Here is a 19,962-nt window from a genome sequence, read left to right as displayed (position 1 = left end):
CCCAAGGTTCTTGCCACCTATCAGGCCCAAACTCTTTGTATCTTTGGCATACAATACTTTTTGAGCTTACACTGTTTCTGGCCATATCCTTGCTGCTGCTGTCTGAGCACCCCAAAGGTTTCCCTACCCCCCAAACTTATGGGAAAACAATCTTTTTCTAGAAAGGTTATATAGTTTGGGCTGCTAAGAACTGGTGCTAATTTTCTTCTTATTTCCCAGACACCGCAATCCAATTTTTCATTTTCTTTTTGGCTCCATTTTCCCATCTGGCAGGGTTGCTATGAGCTACCTAAACCTTTCTGCACAATTTTGTATCATTTGCTGCCATGAAATACACTCTTTAGGGGCCTGCTTTGAATTCCCGTTGACTTGAGCTGGACTCTAGTAACTGAAATTTAGAGGCTAAAATGTTTTTTCAAACCTTTGGTCGAACCAGCTATTGTGATACTATTGTGGATCAACGAAGAGGCTTGGATGGTTGGGACAGAGACAAGCTCACTTTTTTTTCAAAAACAAAACCCAAGTTTTTACTTTATATATGTTTTTTGATTCATTGATTTATACCGTAGTGTGGGATGTATTTATTTATGTTTTGAAGATCATTTTGGGAGTATCTTGAGTTTTTAACTTGTGTCTGTGTGTCTTTATACTTTCTATGTAAAAAAATTTTTTGTTAAACAGTTAGCTGCATAAGACACACAACACGATTATTAATGAGAGTGCTGATTGCCACTTTAAACAAGCTGGTTGTAGGCTTCAGCACCAATTTAGGCTTGTTAAAAGGTTGCTGAAGCCTATTAGCAGCTTGTTTAAAGTGGAAGTCAGCACTCCCAATAAGATCTGTGTATAACCTTTACAAACTGGAGCTGAAGCGCACTTTAACCACTTCAATAACGGGCACTTGTACCCCCTTTCTGCCCAGGCCAATTTTGCACTGTCGTACTTCGAATGACAAATGCAGAGTCATGCAACACTGTACCCATTACAAATTTATATCAGTTTTTTCACTCAAATAGATCTTTCCTTTGGTTGTATTTAATCACCACTGAGTTTTTTTATTTTTTGCTAAATAAACGAAAAAAACTAAAATGTTGAAAAAAAAAACACACTTTTCTGTTAAAATTTTTTGCAAATAATGAATCTTTCTTAATAAATTTAGGTCAAAATTTATTCTGCTACATTTCTTTGATGAAAATAACCCAAATCAGTGTATATTATTTAGTCTGTAGGAAAGTGTTTCCACAAACTATGGTATATATCTGAAAATTGATCAATCCTGATGTACTGACGGCCTATCTAATTTCTTGAGGCCCGAAACGCAATAACGGTACAAATATCCCCCAAATGACCCCTTTTTGGAAAGTAGACAGTTCGATGTATTTAGTAAGAGGCATGGCAAATTTTTTGAAGTTGTCATTTTCTTTTTGGAAAATTAAGAACTTAAAAAAAAAATCATCATATAACAAAAAGTAGCACTCTAGTAATTGTAGGCAATCTTAGAGGAGAGATAACAGCCTGATTGGTTGAAGAATAAACCCTAGCGACAGCTGAACTATTGGCTAATAGCCATGACTTTTATATTAAATAAAGTTATTACCGTATATACTCGAGTATAAGCCGAGTTTTTCAGCACATTCTTTTGTGCTGAAAACGTCCTTCTCGGCTTATACTCGAGTCAACAAAAAAAAAAAGTTCCCGGCTGCTCCAACGTGTTTAAGATTTAAAAATGGCGCCGCCTGGCGTATACATGTCACCGCGCATGCGCCGCCACCACTCGGGACAGGCCGGGAATAGCCGAATGTATACCAGCTTTCCCTAGCTGCGGCGGCGCGTGCGCAATGACGTGTCAGCTCCGGGCGGCACCATTTTTAAAATGAAGGTGCCTCTGGAACAGGTAAGTGAAACACAGCCGCACTAGTATGCCCGCAACCCCGCATCCTCTTGTACCATGCTTGCCACCCTGGATTCTCCTGTACCATGCCAGCCACACTGCATTCTCCTGTACCATGCCAGCCACCCTGCATTCTCCTTGTACCATGCCAGCCACCCTGCATTCTCCTTGTACCATGCCAGCCACCCTGCATTCTCCTTGCACCATGCCAGCCACCCTGCATTCTCCTTGTACCATGCCAGCCACCCTGCATTCTCCTGTACCATGCCTGCCACCCTGCATTCTCCTGTACCATGCCTGCCACCCTGCATTCTCCTTGTACCATGCCCGCTACCCTGCATTATCACCCTAGGCTTATACTCGAGTCAATCATTTTTCCCATCATTTTGTGGTAAAAGTAGGGGCCTCGGCTTATACTCGGGTTGGCTTATACTCGAGTATATACGGTACTTTTTTTTTGTTTTGTTTTGTTTGTCCCTATACCCCACAAAGCAGCCCCTATCCCCCCCCCCACCAATGCAGCCCCTAATAAATTCTGCACATAGACAAGGTGCTGTTGCATGTAAATATGACTTCTAGATAAATTTTATTTTAGTTTTAATTAATATGATATAAAATAATTGATGTGGGGGCCTTTTGGTGGGTGCAATTTTTTTTTTTTTTTTTTGGGGGGGCAGCACAATGTCTTGAGTCAGGCCTGCCTGTAGGTCACGGGTATGCACTCAGTTCTCCTGCACTTCTGTGTCCTGTTTTGAGCTGACAGTGGGCTAAAGTCTTCTGTTGGCTGAAGTCACAGAGGCGGACCAGGCTCTTTAAAGATCCCAATCATATGGTCAGGATCCACCCAGATATCTGGACTGGCAGCTGGCTCAGCCTCTCAGTGATCCTCTGAGAGCCTGAGCCAGCCCCTCCTGCCCCCTCCACAGCCCAGTGCTCCAGTGAGTGCTGGAGGGGCAGAACAGAGAGCCAGTTACTAACAGTTCCAGCCCTCTGCTCAGATCTGAGAGGAGAACTGAGCGATCAGTGGTATCTAATCGCTCAGTCCTCACTGCAGAGCTGCATCCACCAAGGTGAGTATAAATGTTTGTCCATACTTCTATTTTAATCTTTTAATTTATACACTGCTCAAAAAAATTAAAGGAACGCTTTGAAAACAAGTCAGATCCTAATGGGGAAAAATATCACGCTGGATATCTATATTGATATGGACTGGGTAATGTGTTAGGAACTAAAGAATGCCAGATCACTTGATAGAAATGAAAATGATCAACCTACAGAGGCCTGAATTCAAAGACACTCTGAAAATCAAAGTGAAAAAATGATGCAGCAGGCTTGTCCATTTTGCTGAAATTTCATTACAGCAACTCAAAATGAAACTCAGTAGTTTGTATGGCCCCCGCATGCTTGTAGGCATGCCTAACAATGTCGGGGCATGCTCCTAATGAGACAACAGATGGTGTCCTGGGATATTTCCTCCTAGATCTGGGCCAGGGCATCACTGAGCTTCTGAACAAACTGAGGTGCAACCTGGTGTCGTCGGATGGACGGAAACATAATGCCCCAGAGGTGTTCTATTGGTTTAGTTCAGGCGAGCATGGGGGCCATTCAATGGTATCAATTCCTTCATCCTCCAGGAACTTGTTGCATACTCTCACCACATAAGGCTAGGTATTGTCGTGCACCAGGGGTAACCCAGGACCCACTGCACTAGTGTAGGGTCTGACAATGGGTCCAAGGATTTCATCCTGATACCTAATGGCAGTCAGGGTGCCATTGTCTAGCCTGTAGAGATCTGTGTGTCCCTCCATGAATATGCCTCCCCAGACCATCACTGACCCACCACCAAACCGGTCATGTTGAACGATGTTCAACATAATGTTCTCCACTGCTTCTCCAGACCCTTTTACGTCTGTCACATGTGCTCAGGGTGAACCTGCTCTCATCTGTAAAAAGCACAGGGTGCCAGTGGCTGACATGCCAATTCTGGTGTTAATTGGCAAAGACCAATCAAGCTCAACGGTGCCAGGCAGTGAGCCCAGAGCCCACTGGAGGACGTTTTTTGTAGGGCTCTGGCAGTGCTCATACTGTTCCTCCTTGCACAAAGGAGCAGATACTGGTTAAGGATCTTCTTTGGCCCTGTCCAGCTCTCCTAGAGTAACTGCCTGTCTCATGGAATCTCCTCCATGCTCTTGAGACTGTGCTGGGAGACACAGCAAACATTCTGACAATGGCACCTATTGATGTGCCATCCTGTAGGAGTTAGACTGCCTGTGCAACCCCTATAGGGTCCAGGTATCACCTCATGCTTCCAGTAGTGACACTGACCCTAGCCAAATGCAAAACTAGTGAAAAACAGTCAGAAAACATGAGTAGGGGAAAAAAATGTCAGTGGCCTCCACCTGTAAAACCATTCCTTTTTTGGAGGTTTTCTCATTGTTGGCCATCTAATGCACCTGTTGTTAATTTCATAACCCCACAGCAGATGAAACTGATTTACAACCCCCTCTGCTACTTAACTGACCAGATGAATATCCCAGGAGTTTAATTGACTTGATGTTATACTCTCTTAAAAAAGTGTTCCTTTAATTTTTTTGAGCAGTGTATTATATTTGTAACTTACTGATAATGATAACATAATGGGAGTTCTAATTTTTAACAAGACTTCCTGAGACTTCAAACTATGTCAAGGGTTCCTCAGGTGTAAAACATTGAGAAAGGCTGTTCTAAGGAATAATAGCTTTCATTCGAAGTTAAAAAATAAAAATAAATGCTGGAACAGATAAATATAAAGGGATCAGTCTCATTCCCAATGCAATTAAATACAAAATATTAACGTATTCAAAGTATATATGGCTCTGATAAGTATTATTTATTTTTTGAACACTTTTGGTGCTTGAGATTTATTATTTTCTTTTTTACACATTCAGCATAAATTGTAGCTTATGTTGCATTCTTATTCACGGGATAAAAAATGTGAAAGGTCTCCTCGGAGTTTCATAAAGGAACTTTGCCAAAGGTCAGTATTTTGTGTAAATTCAACCATTGTCAGTTGAGCTTTCATTTCCCCAGTTAACACAAAACAGCATATCAACAAGGTCCCTTAAAGAAGAACTCTAGGCAAAAAGAGCTGCTTTTATATACAGTTATGTGTAGAGGTTAAGGGCATACCTCAAGTCAAATAAAAAAGCTAGACAGAAGAGAGAAACTAGAAAGAGTTTGAAAAAAATCTCCACTTACCTGCATAAAACATTTTTAAACAGAATATAAGGGATATTTGCGTTGTAAGGGCATAACCACAACATTTTTAAAACATATCCATTGATCCTATCCACAACTCTCCATACAAATTACTACTCTCCTAAATAAAACTTAAAGTGGTTGAATATCTTGTTTCTTTATTTGCTGTAATCAGGGCTATAAAAATATAAAATGTAAACAATGTTTTTCCTATTTTAGTTAGGTGCCTGTAAATGATTTTATAATAATACTTGTAATTTTCTATTCAGGCAGCAGGTGGAGTGTTAGTCTCTGTTTAACCACTTCCTGCCCAAGGACAACGAATGAAGTTGTAGACTTTGAGTGGGGATATCTGAATGATGCCTGCAGCTGCAGGCATTCATCTTTTTCTCTGTCATGTTAAAACAATCATAGTGGCTGTTAAGCTGCTCGATTGCTTTTACAGGTGGTAGGAGGGGATGCCCCCCCTCCTCCCGCCGCCCTTCGGTGCTTCTCCCGGCTTGCCCATGCGATCGCCGACCCGGAGAATAAATCGCCGGCGGTGGCCATTTACCATAGAGCTGACCGAGGACCAGATGGATCCCCGGTCATCTCTATGACCTTCAGACACTGGGCACGACATTATAACATCACATCCGGCCTCGGCAGATCTAAACACTGCTGTTTCTTCAGCTAGGAAGCCGAGGTGCTTTTCTTTTTTTTTTTCTATTTTTTTTTTAGGCTTTCCAGGCTAGAGGCGAGATCTGGGGACTTTTAGACCCCAGATCTCGCTGTAAAGAAGACAGGTCATGCCCTATTCCTATTACAAGGGATATTCACATTCCTTGTAATAGGATTAAAAGTGATCAAAAAAAAATGTAGAGGGAAGGTGTCAAAATATAAAAATAAAAGTAAAATAAACAATTAAAAAATATATTTAAAGTGTCCCCATCTCCTCGCGCTCACAGGCAGAAAAGAACACATATGTACGTCACGCCCGCATATGTAAACGGAATTCAAACCACACATGTGAGGTATCGCCACAAACGCTAGAGTGAGTGCAATAACCCTCCTCTGTAAATCGAATCAGGTAACCTGTAAACATTTTTAAAGCGTCGCCTATGGAGATTTTTAAGTACCAAAGTTTGGCGACATTCCACAAGTGTGTGCATTTTTAAAGCGTGACATGTTAGGTATCTATTTAATCGGCGTAACATCATCTTTCATAATATATAAAAAAATCAGGCTAACTAGTGTTTTGTTTTGTTTTTAATTCATGAAACTGTTTAAAAAAAACGTGTTAAAAAAATTACTGTTCAAATGCCGTGTGACATAAAAAGTTGCAACAACTATCCTGATCCCTAAACCCCCGAAGGACCCAAAGCTGTGCGCTTCCTACCGCCCAATTGCCCTACTTAATAATGACCTCAAGGTTCTCACTAAAATTCTTGCCTCCAGACTTCGCCCCATCCTCCCCTCCGTGATTGACCAGGATCAAACGGGGTTTATGGCCAACAGATCCACAGATGTCAATCTGCGTAGGCTTTATACTAATTTGCAAACTCAACATTTGAACTCCGGTGCACGGGTGGTCGCCTCCTTGGATATAGAGAAGGCTTTTGATTCAGTGGAGTGGTTGTTCCTGTGGGAGGTCCTCAGGAGAATGGGGTTCCCCCTGTTGTTTATACGATGGTTGCAGACAATCTATAGATCTCCAAGGGCGGCCATTCGGTTGGGAGGAAGGCTGTCCCCTTCGTTCCTGTTGTCCAGAGGTACGCGGCAGGGCTGTCCTCTTTCTCCGGCCCTTTTCGCCATCGCCATGGAACCCTTGGCTGAGGCGCTCCGAACCTCGCCGGAGGTTCGGGGGCTTCGGGTGGCGTGGCTGGAGGAGAGGGTGGCGCTGTACGCGGACGACCTCCTGTTGTTTTTGCAGGATGCGGGTCCCTCCCTTCGGGGGGCTCTGGACATCCTGGACGGCTTCTCCAGGGTGACGGGCCTAAAGGTGAATTGGTCAAAGTCCCAGCTGCTTGCGATCGACGAGGCGGCCAGGAGTGCTGCCCCGCCGGATCTCTCGCTACAGTGGGTCGACAGTTTCATGTATCTGGGGGTGAGGGTGTCTAAGGACCCCTCGGAATTTATTTCCCTTAATCTAGACCCGGTGGTGCGGGATGTTCGGGCCAGGCTGAAGGCATGGGAGAACCTTCCCCTCTCCCTGTTGGGCAGGGTGAATCTGATAAAAATGAAGATCCTCCCTAAATTGACCTACCTCTTTCGCCACTCACCCCAATGGATCCCCAAAACCTTCTTCACCAATTTGAATAGGCTCTTCTCCTCCTTTTTGTGGGGCCCTCGCCCCCCCCGCTACAAGTTTTCAACGCTGATGAGACCCCAGTCACAGGGGGGTCTAGCTTTCCCAGACTGTCATAAATATTTTTTGGCCTCCCAGTTGGTTTCCGCGGTGTGGTGGCTGTCTCCTGATGCCTCCAACTCCGCGGTGGTGCTGGAGGCGGCGGTGCTGGGGTCAATGGAGGCGCTGTCGCATCTGTTGTTCCGGGGCCCCAAGGCTCCGTATCCTTTGACCTCATCCATGCTAACGACGCTCAGAGCCTGGCGTCAGGGCCTGGCGCTGGAGGCTTACCCGAGCACCGCGGTCTCCCCTAGGGCGCCGCTGTGGATCAACCCTACTCTGCCCCACTTGTACTCCCTCCCCGACCCGGCGGCCTGGACCAGATACGGCATTAAGGTGATTTCGGATCTGTCCTCGGACTTCTCCCTCCCTTCATTTGCCCAACTTTGTGAGTCTCACGGGGTGCCCCCGTCTCACCTCTTCCGTTATCTCCAGTTGTCCCATGCCTTCGGGGCTCAGTTCCCGCGGGGGGGAGCGGGGGTGGTGCAGTCGGATCTGGAGCGGGTTCTTCGGTTTGACTGCTCCGCCCGCGCCGCCTCGGTCCTGCACGCCCATCTCCTTCGGGTGTTCTCTCCGGAGCTCTCGGGTCTCCGAGATCGGTGGACTCGGGATGTCCCGGACATGGACGCCGAGGACTGGCAACAGGTGTGGGACTCCCCCTTTAAGATCCTGGTCTCCCTGAGGGACCGCATGGTGCAGTATAAGATCGCCCACCGGGCGTACTTCACTCCCCATCGCCTACATAAAATGCATGAGTCCCACTCCCCGGAGTGCTGGCGGTGCGGCCATGCGCCCGGGGACTTTATCCACATTTTCTGGACCTGCCCAGATTTGTCTGATTACTGGTCTCGGGTCTACGCGGCTGCAAACGGAGTGTTGCAGGTTTCGATAGACCCCTCGCCCAAGACGGCCCTGTTGGGCCTACTGGACGATCTGTTCCCAAGGGTGGCGGATCGCACCCTCATGGGTCTCCTCCTGTTTTTCGCCAGGAAGAACATAGTACTTCATTGGAGGCAGCGGTCCCCTCCCCCGCTCCGGCGGTGGAGGGCGCTGGTGGATTCGGTGATACCGTTGTACAAGGACACGTATTCTCACAGGGGATGCCCCAAAAAGCATGACAGGGTTTGGGCCAAGTGGCTGGCGGACTCCTCCGTGCCGCTGCTTGCCGCCTGTCTGGGCGGGGGCGGCTTGGGGGCTCCGTAGACCGCTACCCGGGGCCGGCCGAGAGGCGGCCCGGACTATACTACTTATCCTATGCTGTACACTGATTATCGTTGTATTCTTGCTGCCAGTGTATTTATGCCCCTGCGTGGGCCCACTTTTCCCCCTTTCTTTTTATTATTTTTTTTTTCATGTTTGATTGCCTTGACGTTGACAATGCGCTGCAAGATTGTTATGTGAACCTGTTTGCACCTATTGTTTTTGTGTTGTTATGTTTTTCTGTTGAAACAATAAAAAGATTTTCAAAAAAAAAAAAAGTTGCAACAACTAACATTTTATTCCCTAGGGTCTCTGCTAAAAATATAATGTTTGGGGGTTCTGAGTAAATTTCTAGCAAAAAAAAAAAGATGATTTTTACATGCAGGAGAAAAGTGTCAGAATTGGCTTGGGTAGCAAGTGGTTAACATGTGAAGCAATGTAGCTATGATAAAGGAACCCTCTTGTTTACACTGTTTACCGCATTTAATGAGGTTGATATACTAAAGGAGTAAATTGTGTTTACTTAGCTTTAAATCAGGTAAATCTGTGTTTTTAGAACTAAGCACCCAATCAGGTGCAAGGGGGAAAAAAACACAGGAGTTTTGCTTGAACATGATTGGATGACTGATGTGAACACTAAATTAGTATTTACTTTAAAAAACGAATGGTCTCTATTATTTTAGTTGTTTTACCCTGATGAGCCATTACAGCAGTTACTCATCTATTATCTAAACCAAAAAATGGATTACTAGATTATTTATGAATGTTAACATGTTGTTTTTTTTTTTTTTTTTTTTTACAGTTTTTGATATTTAGGAATATCTTACTTGTTTCAATTTATGCACTTCATATTGATAGCGCAACACATTTTTCATTAACTCATCTATTATCACATGGCACAGTACAATGTTTCAACCAGAAAAATAGTGCCTTAAAGCAATCTTTGTTTGCGGTGCTCACACTTTAGCTCACCCACAGTGTTCTGGGAATCCTTTGTCATGTATTTTGGGGGGAGCTGCAACACCGCAAGGGACAGCAGAGATGCAATGGAGAGAGAAGTATCAAAGGGTGGGGGGCCTTTACAAGGACACAGGGGTTGATTTAATTAAACTGGAGAATTCAAAGTCCGGTGCAACTGTGCATGGTAGCCAATCAGCTTCTAACTTCAGCTTGCTTAGTTAAAGCGGAGTTCCACCCAAAAGTGAAAGCCCAGCTTATCTGCTTCCTCCTCCCCCCTCCAGTGCCACATTTAGCACCTTTTGGGGGGGAGGGCGGAACGGGTACCTGTTATTGACTGGTAGCCATCCCTACTTCCGGGAGACCTGGCAGCAGCGAGTTGCGGCGAGGTCCCCCTGAAGTTCAGACCCCCTCCTCCTTCCCCCGCCACCGGGCCATTCACAAAGCGCTGAGTGCTTCGCACATACGCAGCAGGGAGCCGGCTGTGAAGCCGTAAAGCTTCGCTGTTTGCTTCCCTTACAGGCAATGGCGACGGCAGCACCCGAGAGCCGATGGAAACATCGCTGGATTCCAGGACAGGTAAGTGTCCTAATATTAAAATTCAGCAGCTACAGTATTTGTAGCTACTTACTTTTAATTTTTTTGTGGGGGGGGGCTGAACCTCCTCTTTTGAAGCTGATTGGTTTCTGTGCAGAGCTGCTCTAGATTTTGCACTCTCCTCTTTTAGTAAATCAACCTCACGGTCATTTTGCACTGCATATGGGCTATGCAGAAAATTGGCTGTAGCTGTAAAAAAAACAAAACAAAGAAAAAAACATTTTTATTTTTTAATGGTTTTTAGCTTCTGGATTTGACTTTCTGGCCTCGGAGTTGTAAATGCATGATTCCATCCTGTTATTACAGCATACAAAAAAAAATAAAAAATATTTGTGAAACTTGGCCAATGTATTCATGATAACCTTTTTTTTATGTAGCAGATTTTATGAAGATGAGCAGCACCAGTGAGGAGAGGTCCGAAGAAAGTGACTCTTCTGCAGAAGAGGAGGATGATGTGCAGGCGAAGCCTTTGTATGCTTTAGCTCCTATAGGCACTCAGGAGAAGAGCCCAAAAGATGTGTCTGCAAGTCCAGCCTTTCAATGTTTGGATGAGGTAAGGAAGGAATTGTAAAGACATTTAACATAAAATTTTGATAAGGAGAGCAAGAGAATGACAGCCTTGTGCACACTGTGTAAAAGTAAGTTTTTTCAAGAGCTTGCAATACTTTTTCCCACCACACGATGGCAATAGAAGCTTGAGCTTCTCCAATCCTTTTATCATGTTTAGTATAGCCCCATAGCTATGTGAACAAATGTTTAAATATTTTTCATATTTTGGGAAGCAGACATTAATATTTGATCCAATAAAATTAAATAAACACAGGCCTATGAATCTGTTTCAGGTTATCGCAGGCAGTTATCCTGCTTTCCAACTATGACTACATGCTGCTATCTGACACTGCATTGAATTGATTACTGGTTTATGTTGTAAGGTTTTCGTTGGAAATATATTATATAGAAGGAGGATGATCAAGGAAACTATTTGTCTCTGATTTACTCTGCAGCACTTTTATATTATTTTAATAAAATAGCTATATACTGCAGGTGGGGAAATTATCTGCATGAAAAGTGTGTTTTAAACTTTCTCTGATTATAATTCCTATGTACTGTATGTGCGTCTGATAGTCATCATATACTCATTTATTGTTCAAATAGGATGAAAATATGGCTTCAAGGGACACATCATCACATACTGTATGTGCAGCTCCCAAACCTCCTTTTATGTTCCCCTCTTCCTGATATGGGCAGTCTGTATCACTCAGATTTGCCCATCACTGGATAGAAAAGCGACACTAAAATCTCCTTTTTTATGTATATATGTATGCCTAGCTCCAAAAGTTACCATCTTTTTCTATGATCCTTCTTCTAATCTCTAAAATCCTTCTTTTTAGCTGCTCTTTTCCAGCTACATGAATTCTCCATGGTCTCACCGCAGCATGTGGGAAATAGTCACCCTTTTGTGCTGCTCCTGCGTAGGGCTGGGACAAGGGATGGGAAGGAGGGACGGTTGCCTTGGGCGCAAGGGTTTATTGCAGGGGGATGGGGGGGGGCCTTGACCCTAACCCTAGGGGAAGGGGGGCACAGTTTGGTATCCTTGCCCTGGGTGCTGGATGACCTTCTCCCGGCACTGCTCCTTAGATGACTACAGGCTTACTTGCAGATGTAGCATTAATGCTCTTCCTCTTGGACCATTCACGACCCATCTATTTTCGCCCGACAGCATTAGTAATTGAAATTTCAGAACATGCGCTGGAAGATTGGGGGGCCCAATGTATAATGGGATTTGTAGCGTGCATCAAGCAGTCCATGTGATCGCACGTAACATGCATTGCTCATAACACGATGAAAAGAGAGCTTCTGGAGTGCACTCAGGGTAGGACAGGGAGGGATTTTATGACAAAGGGAATATAGTTTTGTTAATTTGATGTTTAGGAATGAATTTAAAAAAAGTTTTTTTTTTTTTTTTGTCTCTTTAAAGTATAACTAAAGGAAATGCTTTTTTTTCATTTCCATGGCCACCACGGCAGGGAGGAGGATGGGGCTAATTTTTTTGCATTGACCACCAATGCAGTGGGGGGGGGGGGGATTTCAATGCCAGTGACCACCAAGTAAAACAGTGGGGGTGAGGTTAAATTTCACTGCCACTGACCACCATTGCAGGGGAGGATGGATGGGGGTTACATTTTACTGCCACTGACCAGCAATGTGAGGGATTAATAGTATTGATACCAGTGCTAGGAGCTATTATTGCGGGTACTAACACAAATACTGAAGTTATTTTTACATCCACTGACACCATTGCTGGGGGTTAATACTGCATTCACTGACCCCAATGCTGGGGGTTATTATTTTGTCCACTGACTCCAATGTTGTCGGTTACTATTGTATTTACTGATACCAACGCTGGGAGTTATTGCTTTCACTGACACCAGCACTCTGTGTTATTCTTGTGTCCATTGACACCAATTCTAGGGGTTACTATTGCATTCACTAACACCAATGCTGGGGTTATCATTGCGTCCACTTGCACCAATGTTGGGGTTTATTATTGCATCCACTGACACCAATGTTGTAGGTTAATTATTGCATCCCCTGACATCAATGTGTGCTTTTATTGCATCCACTAACGCTAATGCTAGAGGTTATTATTGCATCTGCTGACACCAATGTTGGGGGTTATTATGGCGTCCACTGGCAGTAATGTTGAAAGTTATTATTGTGTCCACTGATGGCAATGTCGGGGGTTATTTTAGCATCCACTGGCACCAATGCTAGGGGTTTGTTATTACACTCACTGATACCATTGCTTGGCGTTAATCTACTCAGACTTCAGTGAGCATTGTGATGTAGTAGTACTGAGATTGTGCTGAGATTCGAAAATGTTTGGTATTGTGCGGCCCCCTGGAAGTGTCTCAGGCCACCCTTAAAGCCATTGATAATTTTCAAGTTGACCACCACTGGCCTAGAGCATTATATTTTCTCTGAGAGTTGCAAGCTACTCAGTGGGGTATAAATGAATTGTTTCAATCCTAATAATTTGACTACTTTTGTGATACTGTTCTCTGCCCAAGAAATACATCTGATTTTACACAGAGGGGTTCCCCTCTCTCTGATTCCCCTAGGTTTGGTGGAAATTTTACAATCCACATGAAGCCTTTTCTGCTGTTGTGATCTGATAATGCAACTCCAGTATTAGGCTACGTAATACCTAACATGCAGACATTCACAAAGCTTGTATGGGATGAAAAATAGTCAGTTTCTAAACTTTTACAAAAGTAAGCAATTCTGGGAATGAATTGGAAGAAAATAAATTCCGCGCTATAGATATCTGGTGTAAGAAGATAATTAGGCTGCAGCCTTCCCTAAACTACAATCAGAAGACCTAATAGGCAGCGCCAATTACCCATATATTGATTCCTTAATTCTGGGAATTAATTACCTTCCCAAAAATATGAACTTTGTGAAGTTACACATTGTCTTTTTTTAGTCTACCTTTCCTTTTGTGAGATTATACTACTCAAAAATATGTTTTAGTTTTCTTAGCAGTTCAGCTAATTATAAGAGATGTTAGATGGACAACCCTTCAAATTACTACATACAGTAAAGGTATCAGTAGTAGATTTTTTTTTTCTTAATTTGAAGGTAAACCAGTATGTATTCCTAACTCAAAAAATACCTTCAATTGCTCTAAGCCTCCAACTTCCTGTTAGAGGCTGACTATCTTCATGCTCTATGGTCCCATTATATGTAGGCATGTAGCCACTAGCTCTTGCTTACTCCTGAGATGGCCAAGGGACTATATGCTATGGCATTTGTAGCGTCCATAGAGTATTGCACATGACCGCAACTAATGTGCACTGCTCAGTCCAAGCAAACAGAAGTGAGGGGGGCAAAAGAGAGCTTTGGGATCCCTCCCACCAAGGACATTACAAGGAGGCAGAAAAACACAGTAAGAAACAATTTAATAAAAAACAGATTATTAGGTCATTAGGTAGTGGCTGTATATACATTTTTTTTTTATGGGGGGGAGGGAAGGATATTGTTGTGTTTCACTTGCAAAAAGTTAGAAAATTCAATGCAAAACAGTTCTATATGATAAGGGGAAAATCTTCTGGCCAGGGAAATAGACAGCAGTAAAGATTCAGCGATAGATCAAATTTTCCTTCATTCTAACTGAGGATAAAACAGAATTTGAGTAGTGTGTCATTTGAAACTAAAATTCCTATTATTGTAAAAAAAAAAAATGAAAAAAGATCACACTGCATTGCTAGTAGCGTGCAACCTTCAGTCTGCTAATTTGACATCAAATGAACATCATCACAGTTCTATGGTTCTTCCTGTGCTCCCCTCCTGTGAGCTGACCAAACGCCAAATATCCTGATACACGTCTGTTTGCAATGCAGTAGATCAGTGTTTTCCAACCCTTCTTCAGTCGCTGCACCCTTCAATCTTGAGGCACTCCATTCCAAAAAGAAAATTTAACTTTTTTATGATGCAGCAGGATTCACGCACATAGGACACCCAACATTAGATGCGATTAATTTTAACAATGCAAATATACCTTTGGACACCGATACTGACTAGTATTTTAGCATTTCTCTTCTCCCTCGGTTTCTCTCCATACTCAGCTAACGTGACCCCAGTTTCTGATAGAGGGGGGGCAGGAAAGCAGCAATACAAGGATGCCGTGCAGGTGTCCTATGTGCTCCTTATCAACTGATGATGACCTCGGTTATTAGGACGCCAGCGGTTGGCCCACATGGTGTGCAAGGTTGTAAAGCCACACAATAAAAGTCTGTGACAGGCTTAATCCACCTACCAGCTTATTGACATTTTTTGGGCAGTTTGGGGTAATTTTTGGCATTTTGTCATGACACATCGGTTGAAAAAGGCTGCAGTAGGGCATAATAGGTCCATGGTATAAAAAAAAAAAAAAAACTCTCATTAAATTTTCTTGTCTGGTAGAAATTATAGGAAGATAAAAAAGACAAACATCAGGAGAGTATTAAGCTGTAATTAAATATATGTTTTTTAATTTAATGTATAGATGGAAGAAAATGGTGTTTTATTTTTTGGTGTTTTATGTTTGAGTTACAGTTTATGTACATGAAATATAATAACACCAAGGTGCTGAAATGCACTCATTCCCTCTGCATCAAAGGAGTGCCACCACCTATCAAAATGTTCTTTTTGTCTCGGTCAATGATTGGATGCAGTCTTGGCATAGTCGACACCTTTTTGTGTTTTTAACTGTGAATGGCCACATGCACATACCTTTTCTACATGCTGGAAGAGTGTGATGAGTGTTTTTGACTGTCAGGAGTGTTTTTTATCACCCTTAAAGTGGATGTAAACCCTCACATATACCCAGTGAAGTGAACAGCCTTAGATGATACACAGAGATTAAACAAATCTCCCTACATATGTTTTATTTGTATATATGCTGTCTTCAGCTTTCTACACTGTTTAGAAAGTGAACATTGTGTTAGAATTTTTTATTCCTGTTCCAGCACTGGGTGTGGAGTCTTGGCATACACTGTGTGACAGCTGATTGGAGGAAAGGCACCCCCCCCCCCCCTTCCACATAGGCAGAGGAAGAAAGAAACATGCAAAGCTGTGCTGTGAATAGACAAGCTTTCTGCTAATCTATCTCTATCTCTATGCACCCACCCAACACAAATTTCCAACTGCTTTTATCTCCTGTGTCTGAGAACTTGTCAGAAGTTATCATGCTGATAACAGAGGAATGGAGCAGCAGAAAGACACGGGACTTAGGGCTTTGGAGAGGGATAAGTAAACATTACAGATATATTGCCCAGGTCAAATTTCATGAATGAGGTTTACATCCACTTAAAAGAACGTTTACATGGGTAACCTACAGGTCTTTTTTTTTTTTCATGTTGGTTATTACTATTTATTATAATTCATGCATCATATAACAGTTGTAAAGAAAGGTTCTGCGCTATGATAAGTTACGGGCTGCAGCCTCCTTCAAATATAACCCAAAGGGTTATACAAATGTAAACAAAAAGGAGAGGAATAGGTAGCGCTGCCTATGGGAAATACTATTAATTGGACCTGGTAAACTAGAGCCAGGAGCAGTGTGTAAACAAAGATATATATATATATATATATATGCTGTATGAAGTATGTGAAAGACCCAAGTGGCGAGGTGCTAAATGGATAAATAAGTGCACCTAATAATAAATAATAGTTAATACATCAACGGCCAGTGTATAAATTGCTACAGAAAGTGACGTGCTACAGAGTAAAACGTGTTAAATAAACACTGTAAAGTGTTATAGTGCAAGAGTAAATAGATGTGTGTGTATATCTAAATCAATCCTAGATAAATAAATTAAAACTATAAACAGTCCATAAAAACAGTAGATAAGAAACAGTACTACAGAAAGTGGCAAGAGTTGAGGGGTGATAAGTATTCATAAACACTGCACAAAAATTATACACAAAAAAACATTTAAGTGCTATAGTGTGAAGGTGAATAAATAAATATATAATAAAATCAGTCCTTAATAGATAAATTCATAGAAAGTTCATAGAGATGGTAATCCCAAACAAAACTTGGAAGTGAATGAGTGAAGTGAAGGTTCTTGTGCTCCCCGCTCTCCCAGGACCGCATTTACCAAAAGGAAGAACCCCTACGCGGTATCACGTCCCAATCACTAGGTGGGTATGGCTGGTGCAGTTTTATCCACTGTGTTTGTTAGTATTATGTTATTTGACAATAAACGTATCCAACGCGGAATTACACTATGTGGCCTTTGTATTTCTATCCACCTGGGGACTTCTAAATCTGACTGGCAACCGTGGTCCATATGGCCAAGCTTAGGATTCTCAGGCATACCTGCACCAGCCATACCCACCTAGTGATTGGGACGTGATACCCCTGTAGGGGTTCTTCCTGTTGGTGAGAGCGGGGAGCACGAGTATCTTCACTTCACCATTCACTTCCACACTTTTTTGTTTGAGATTACCATCTCTATGAACTTTCCATGAATTTATCTATTAAGGACTGATTTTATTATATATTTATTTATTTATTCGCCTTCACACTATAGCACTTAAATGTTTTTTTGTGTATACTTTTTGTGCAGTGTTTATCAGCATATTTCATCCCTCAACACTTGCCATTTTCTGTAGTACTGTTTCTTATCTACTTTTTTTTTATGGACTGTTTATAGTTTTAATTTATTTATCTAGGATTGATTTATATATACACACATCTATTTACGCTTGCACTATAACACTTTACAGTGTTTATTTAACATGTTTTACTCTGTAGCACGTCACTTTCTGTAGCAATTTATACACTGGCCGTTGATGTATTAACTATTATTTATTATTAGGTGCACTTATTTATCCATTTAGCACCTTACCACTTGTGTCTTTCACATACTTTATACAGTATATATATCTTTGTTTACACACTGTTTCTGGCCCTAGTTTACCAGGTCCAATTATTAGTATTTCCAGTAGGCAGCACCACCTATTCCTCTCCTTTTTGTTATCATATAATAGTTGTAGGTCACTAGTTTTGTTTAAAGGAGTTGTAAAGTCTCAAGGTTTTTCACCTTAATGCATTAAGCTGAAAAACCTTTTTGGTTGCAGCTGCCCCCCAGACCTCGACCCTCCTATTCTTACCTGAACCCGAACGCTCTAGCAGTGAGCATGAGCCCAGCAGCTCCAGCCATTGTCTCGGGTCCTCATTAGGGCTCTTTCACACGGGCGTTCCTTTTTTTTTGCCCGATCAGGTCCTTTTTTTTTTTTTTGTAACGGTCACGGATGACACTTGTGTCATCCGGTCCGTATGTCCGTTTTTCATCCCATCCGTTTGCGGATGAAAAACTGACATAATGCATGTCTATGTAAATACGGATATCTGCGGATGACACCACTGACATCCGTTTTTGCTTCAGTTACGTTTTTTGAAAGGAAGAAAAAATAGGGTTCTCCTCCGTTCAAAAAAACTGAACTGAACTGAACTGAACTGACAAAAAACGGATGTCAGAGGATGATCATCCGATGACATTCGTATTTACATAGAGATACATTATGTCCGTTTTTCATCCGCAAACGGATAGGATGAAAAACGGACATACGGAACGCCCGTGTGAAAGAGCCCTTAGATAAATTGCAGCAGGAGCCATTGGCTCCCACTTTTGCCAATAAATCCAGTGACACGAGAGCGGAGGGGGGGGGGAGGCGGAGTCCTGCTGTCTGTGTCAATGGGCGTAACAGGACTTTGGAGCGCGCCCACACGGGTGCCCCCATAAAAAGCTGCTCTCCATGGGGGCATCCAATGAATAGGAGGGGCCAGAAGTGATGCCGGGGCACCCCAGAAGAGGAGGATCAGGACTTCTCTGTGCAAAACCCTTGCACAGGGCAGATAAGTATGGCATGTTTGTTATTAAAAAAAAAAAAACCTTTACAATCACTTTAAATTGCATTGCCTACAGCAATCACATTAAGTATGACTCTAGTTTGTGGTACTTTCCATTTATACTTGGTGTTTTGCTTTTTAAGTTCAGTGGACTTGAATGTTTTTTCAGCTGAAATGTGCTGTGAAAATTCCAGTGTAGCTATTTTTATAATGAAAAAAATAACCCGCGCTTGATTGATTGCTAAAATACAGTAAGCAGCTGCTGTTCACCCAATGGGGGGAAAAAACAGAACAAATTAATAAAAACAGCGGAATAATTAACAAATAAGTTAATTAGTTAGACGTACTAAGAAAACGTGCTAGATGAAATGTGTATCAGCATTTAAAGTGCAAAAGAATCCCTATAATAATTCTCTTATTGCTGGAAGGTGCTCATCCGTGTCAAGGGGACACTCTTTCTCCCCTCTTGCACCCCCACTCACCAGAAATATAGACCCCCTCTGGGCCAAATGCAGCCTTAATGGTTAACATTAAGTGTGGAGTCCTGGGTACCATCCAGCAGTAACATTTAGTTCAAGTGTCCAGAAATCATTTCCTTAGCAGGCTCAGCCAAAATGAAATAGGAAGATTGTAGTGTGATATTGTTTTATAAAGATTATTTTTTAAAGTAGATCACAAATATACTCACAAAGTCGAAGAAAACATAGGCAGTAGGTAATTGTATGGGCAGGTGTATAGATGCGCTAAACCCGAATAGTAAAAGCAGCACCTGAATTCCTGAACCTTTGGAATAAAAAATAAACTGATAAAAAAAGTGATCAAATACATAAACTATATAGTGACACAAAAATGAATCATAGATTGCTAAAAAGCAAAAAAAAAAAAATATTATATGCACATATGAGATAATTGTCGCAAAAACAACGTATTTTCATTTAAACCAGAGTGATAAAAGAAATAAAGCGCTGAGTGAGCTGAAAAAAGTCCAAAGTGAAAGCCTCTTGGAATGAGAAATCTTTAGTCCATAGAATTTCAGACTGCAATCAGGGAAAAGTAATTCACTTATTTAACCCCTCGAGTGCTGCACGCAGATCCCCTGTGTGCCCACAATAAGGTAGCTGCTTACCAGATACAGAGTATCAATGGGCTCATAGAAACATAGCTTCTATAGCCAAACTGTGGGATGTTCATCAATACAGCAAGTATCGCTTCAAACTAAGGACAAAAACGCCACTCCTGCACCACGCCGGGATCCGGCAGTAGCTTCCAGCGTCAGCCACCGACTCTCTGCAC

At 42.4% G+C, this 19,962-nt stretch overlaps 1 protein-coding gene across 3 annotated transcripts in view; it reads left to right on the top strand.

The window, feature by feature from the left end:
• The window catches only part of CCDC146 (coiled-coil domain containing 146), a gene marked incomplete at its 3' end in the record, with an annotated part of 155,861 nt that overhangs the window by 17,071 nt on the left and 118,828 nt on the right, over positions 1-19,962 (top strand). For 2 of the 3 annotated variants that reach the window (XM_082255151.1, XM_082255149.1), the window contains exon 2: positions 10,649-10,821. In XM_082255151.1, the coding sequence (XP_082111277.1) occupies positions 10,654-10,821 (168 nt within the window). In that variant the 5' untranslated portion in view covers positions 10,649-10,653. Of the gene's footprint in view, positions 1-10,645; positions 10,822-19,962 lie in introns of all 3 variants that reach the window. The other variant, XM_082255150.1, reaches the window with a different exon arrangement.

The sequence above is a fragment of the Pelophylax lessonae genome (genome assembly GCF_965119305.1).
Source record: "Pelophylax lessonae genome assembly, chromosome: 4".
Lineage (NCBI taxonomy): Eukaryota > Metazoa > Chordata > Amphibia > Anura > Ranidae > Pelophylax > Pelophylax lessonae.
This window is presented reverse-complemented; position numbering and strand designations above follow the sequence as displayed.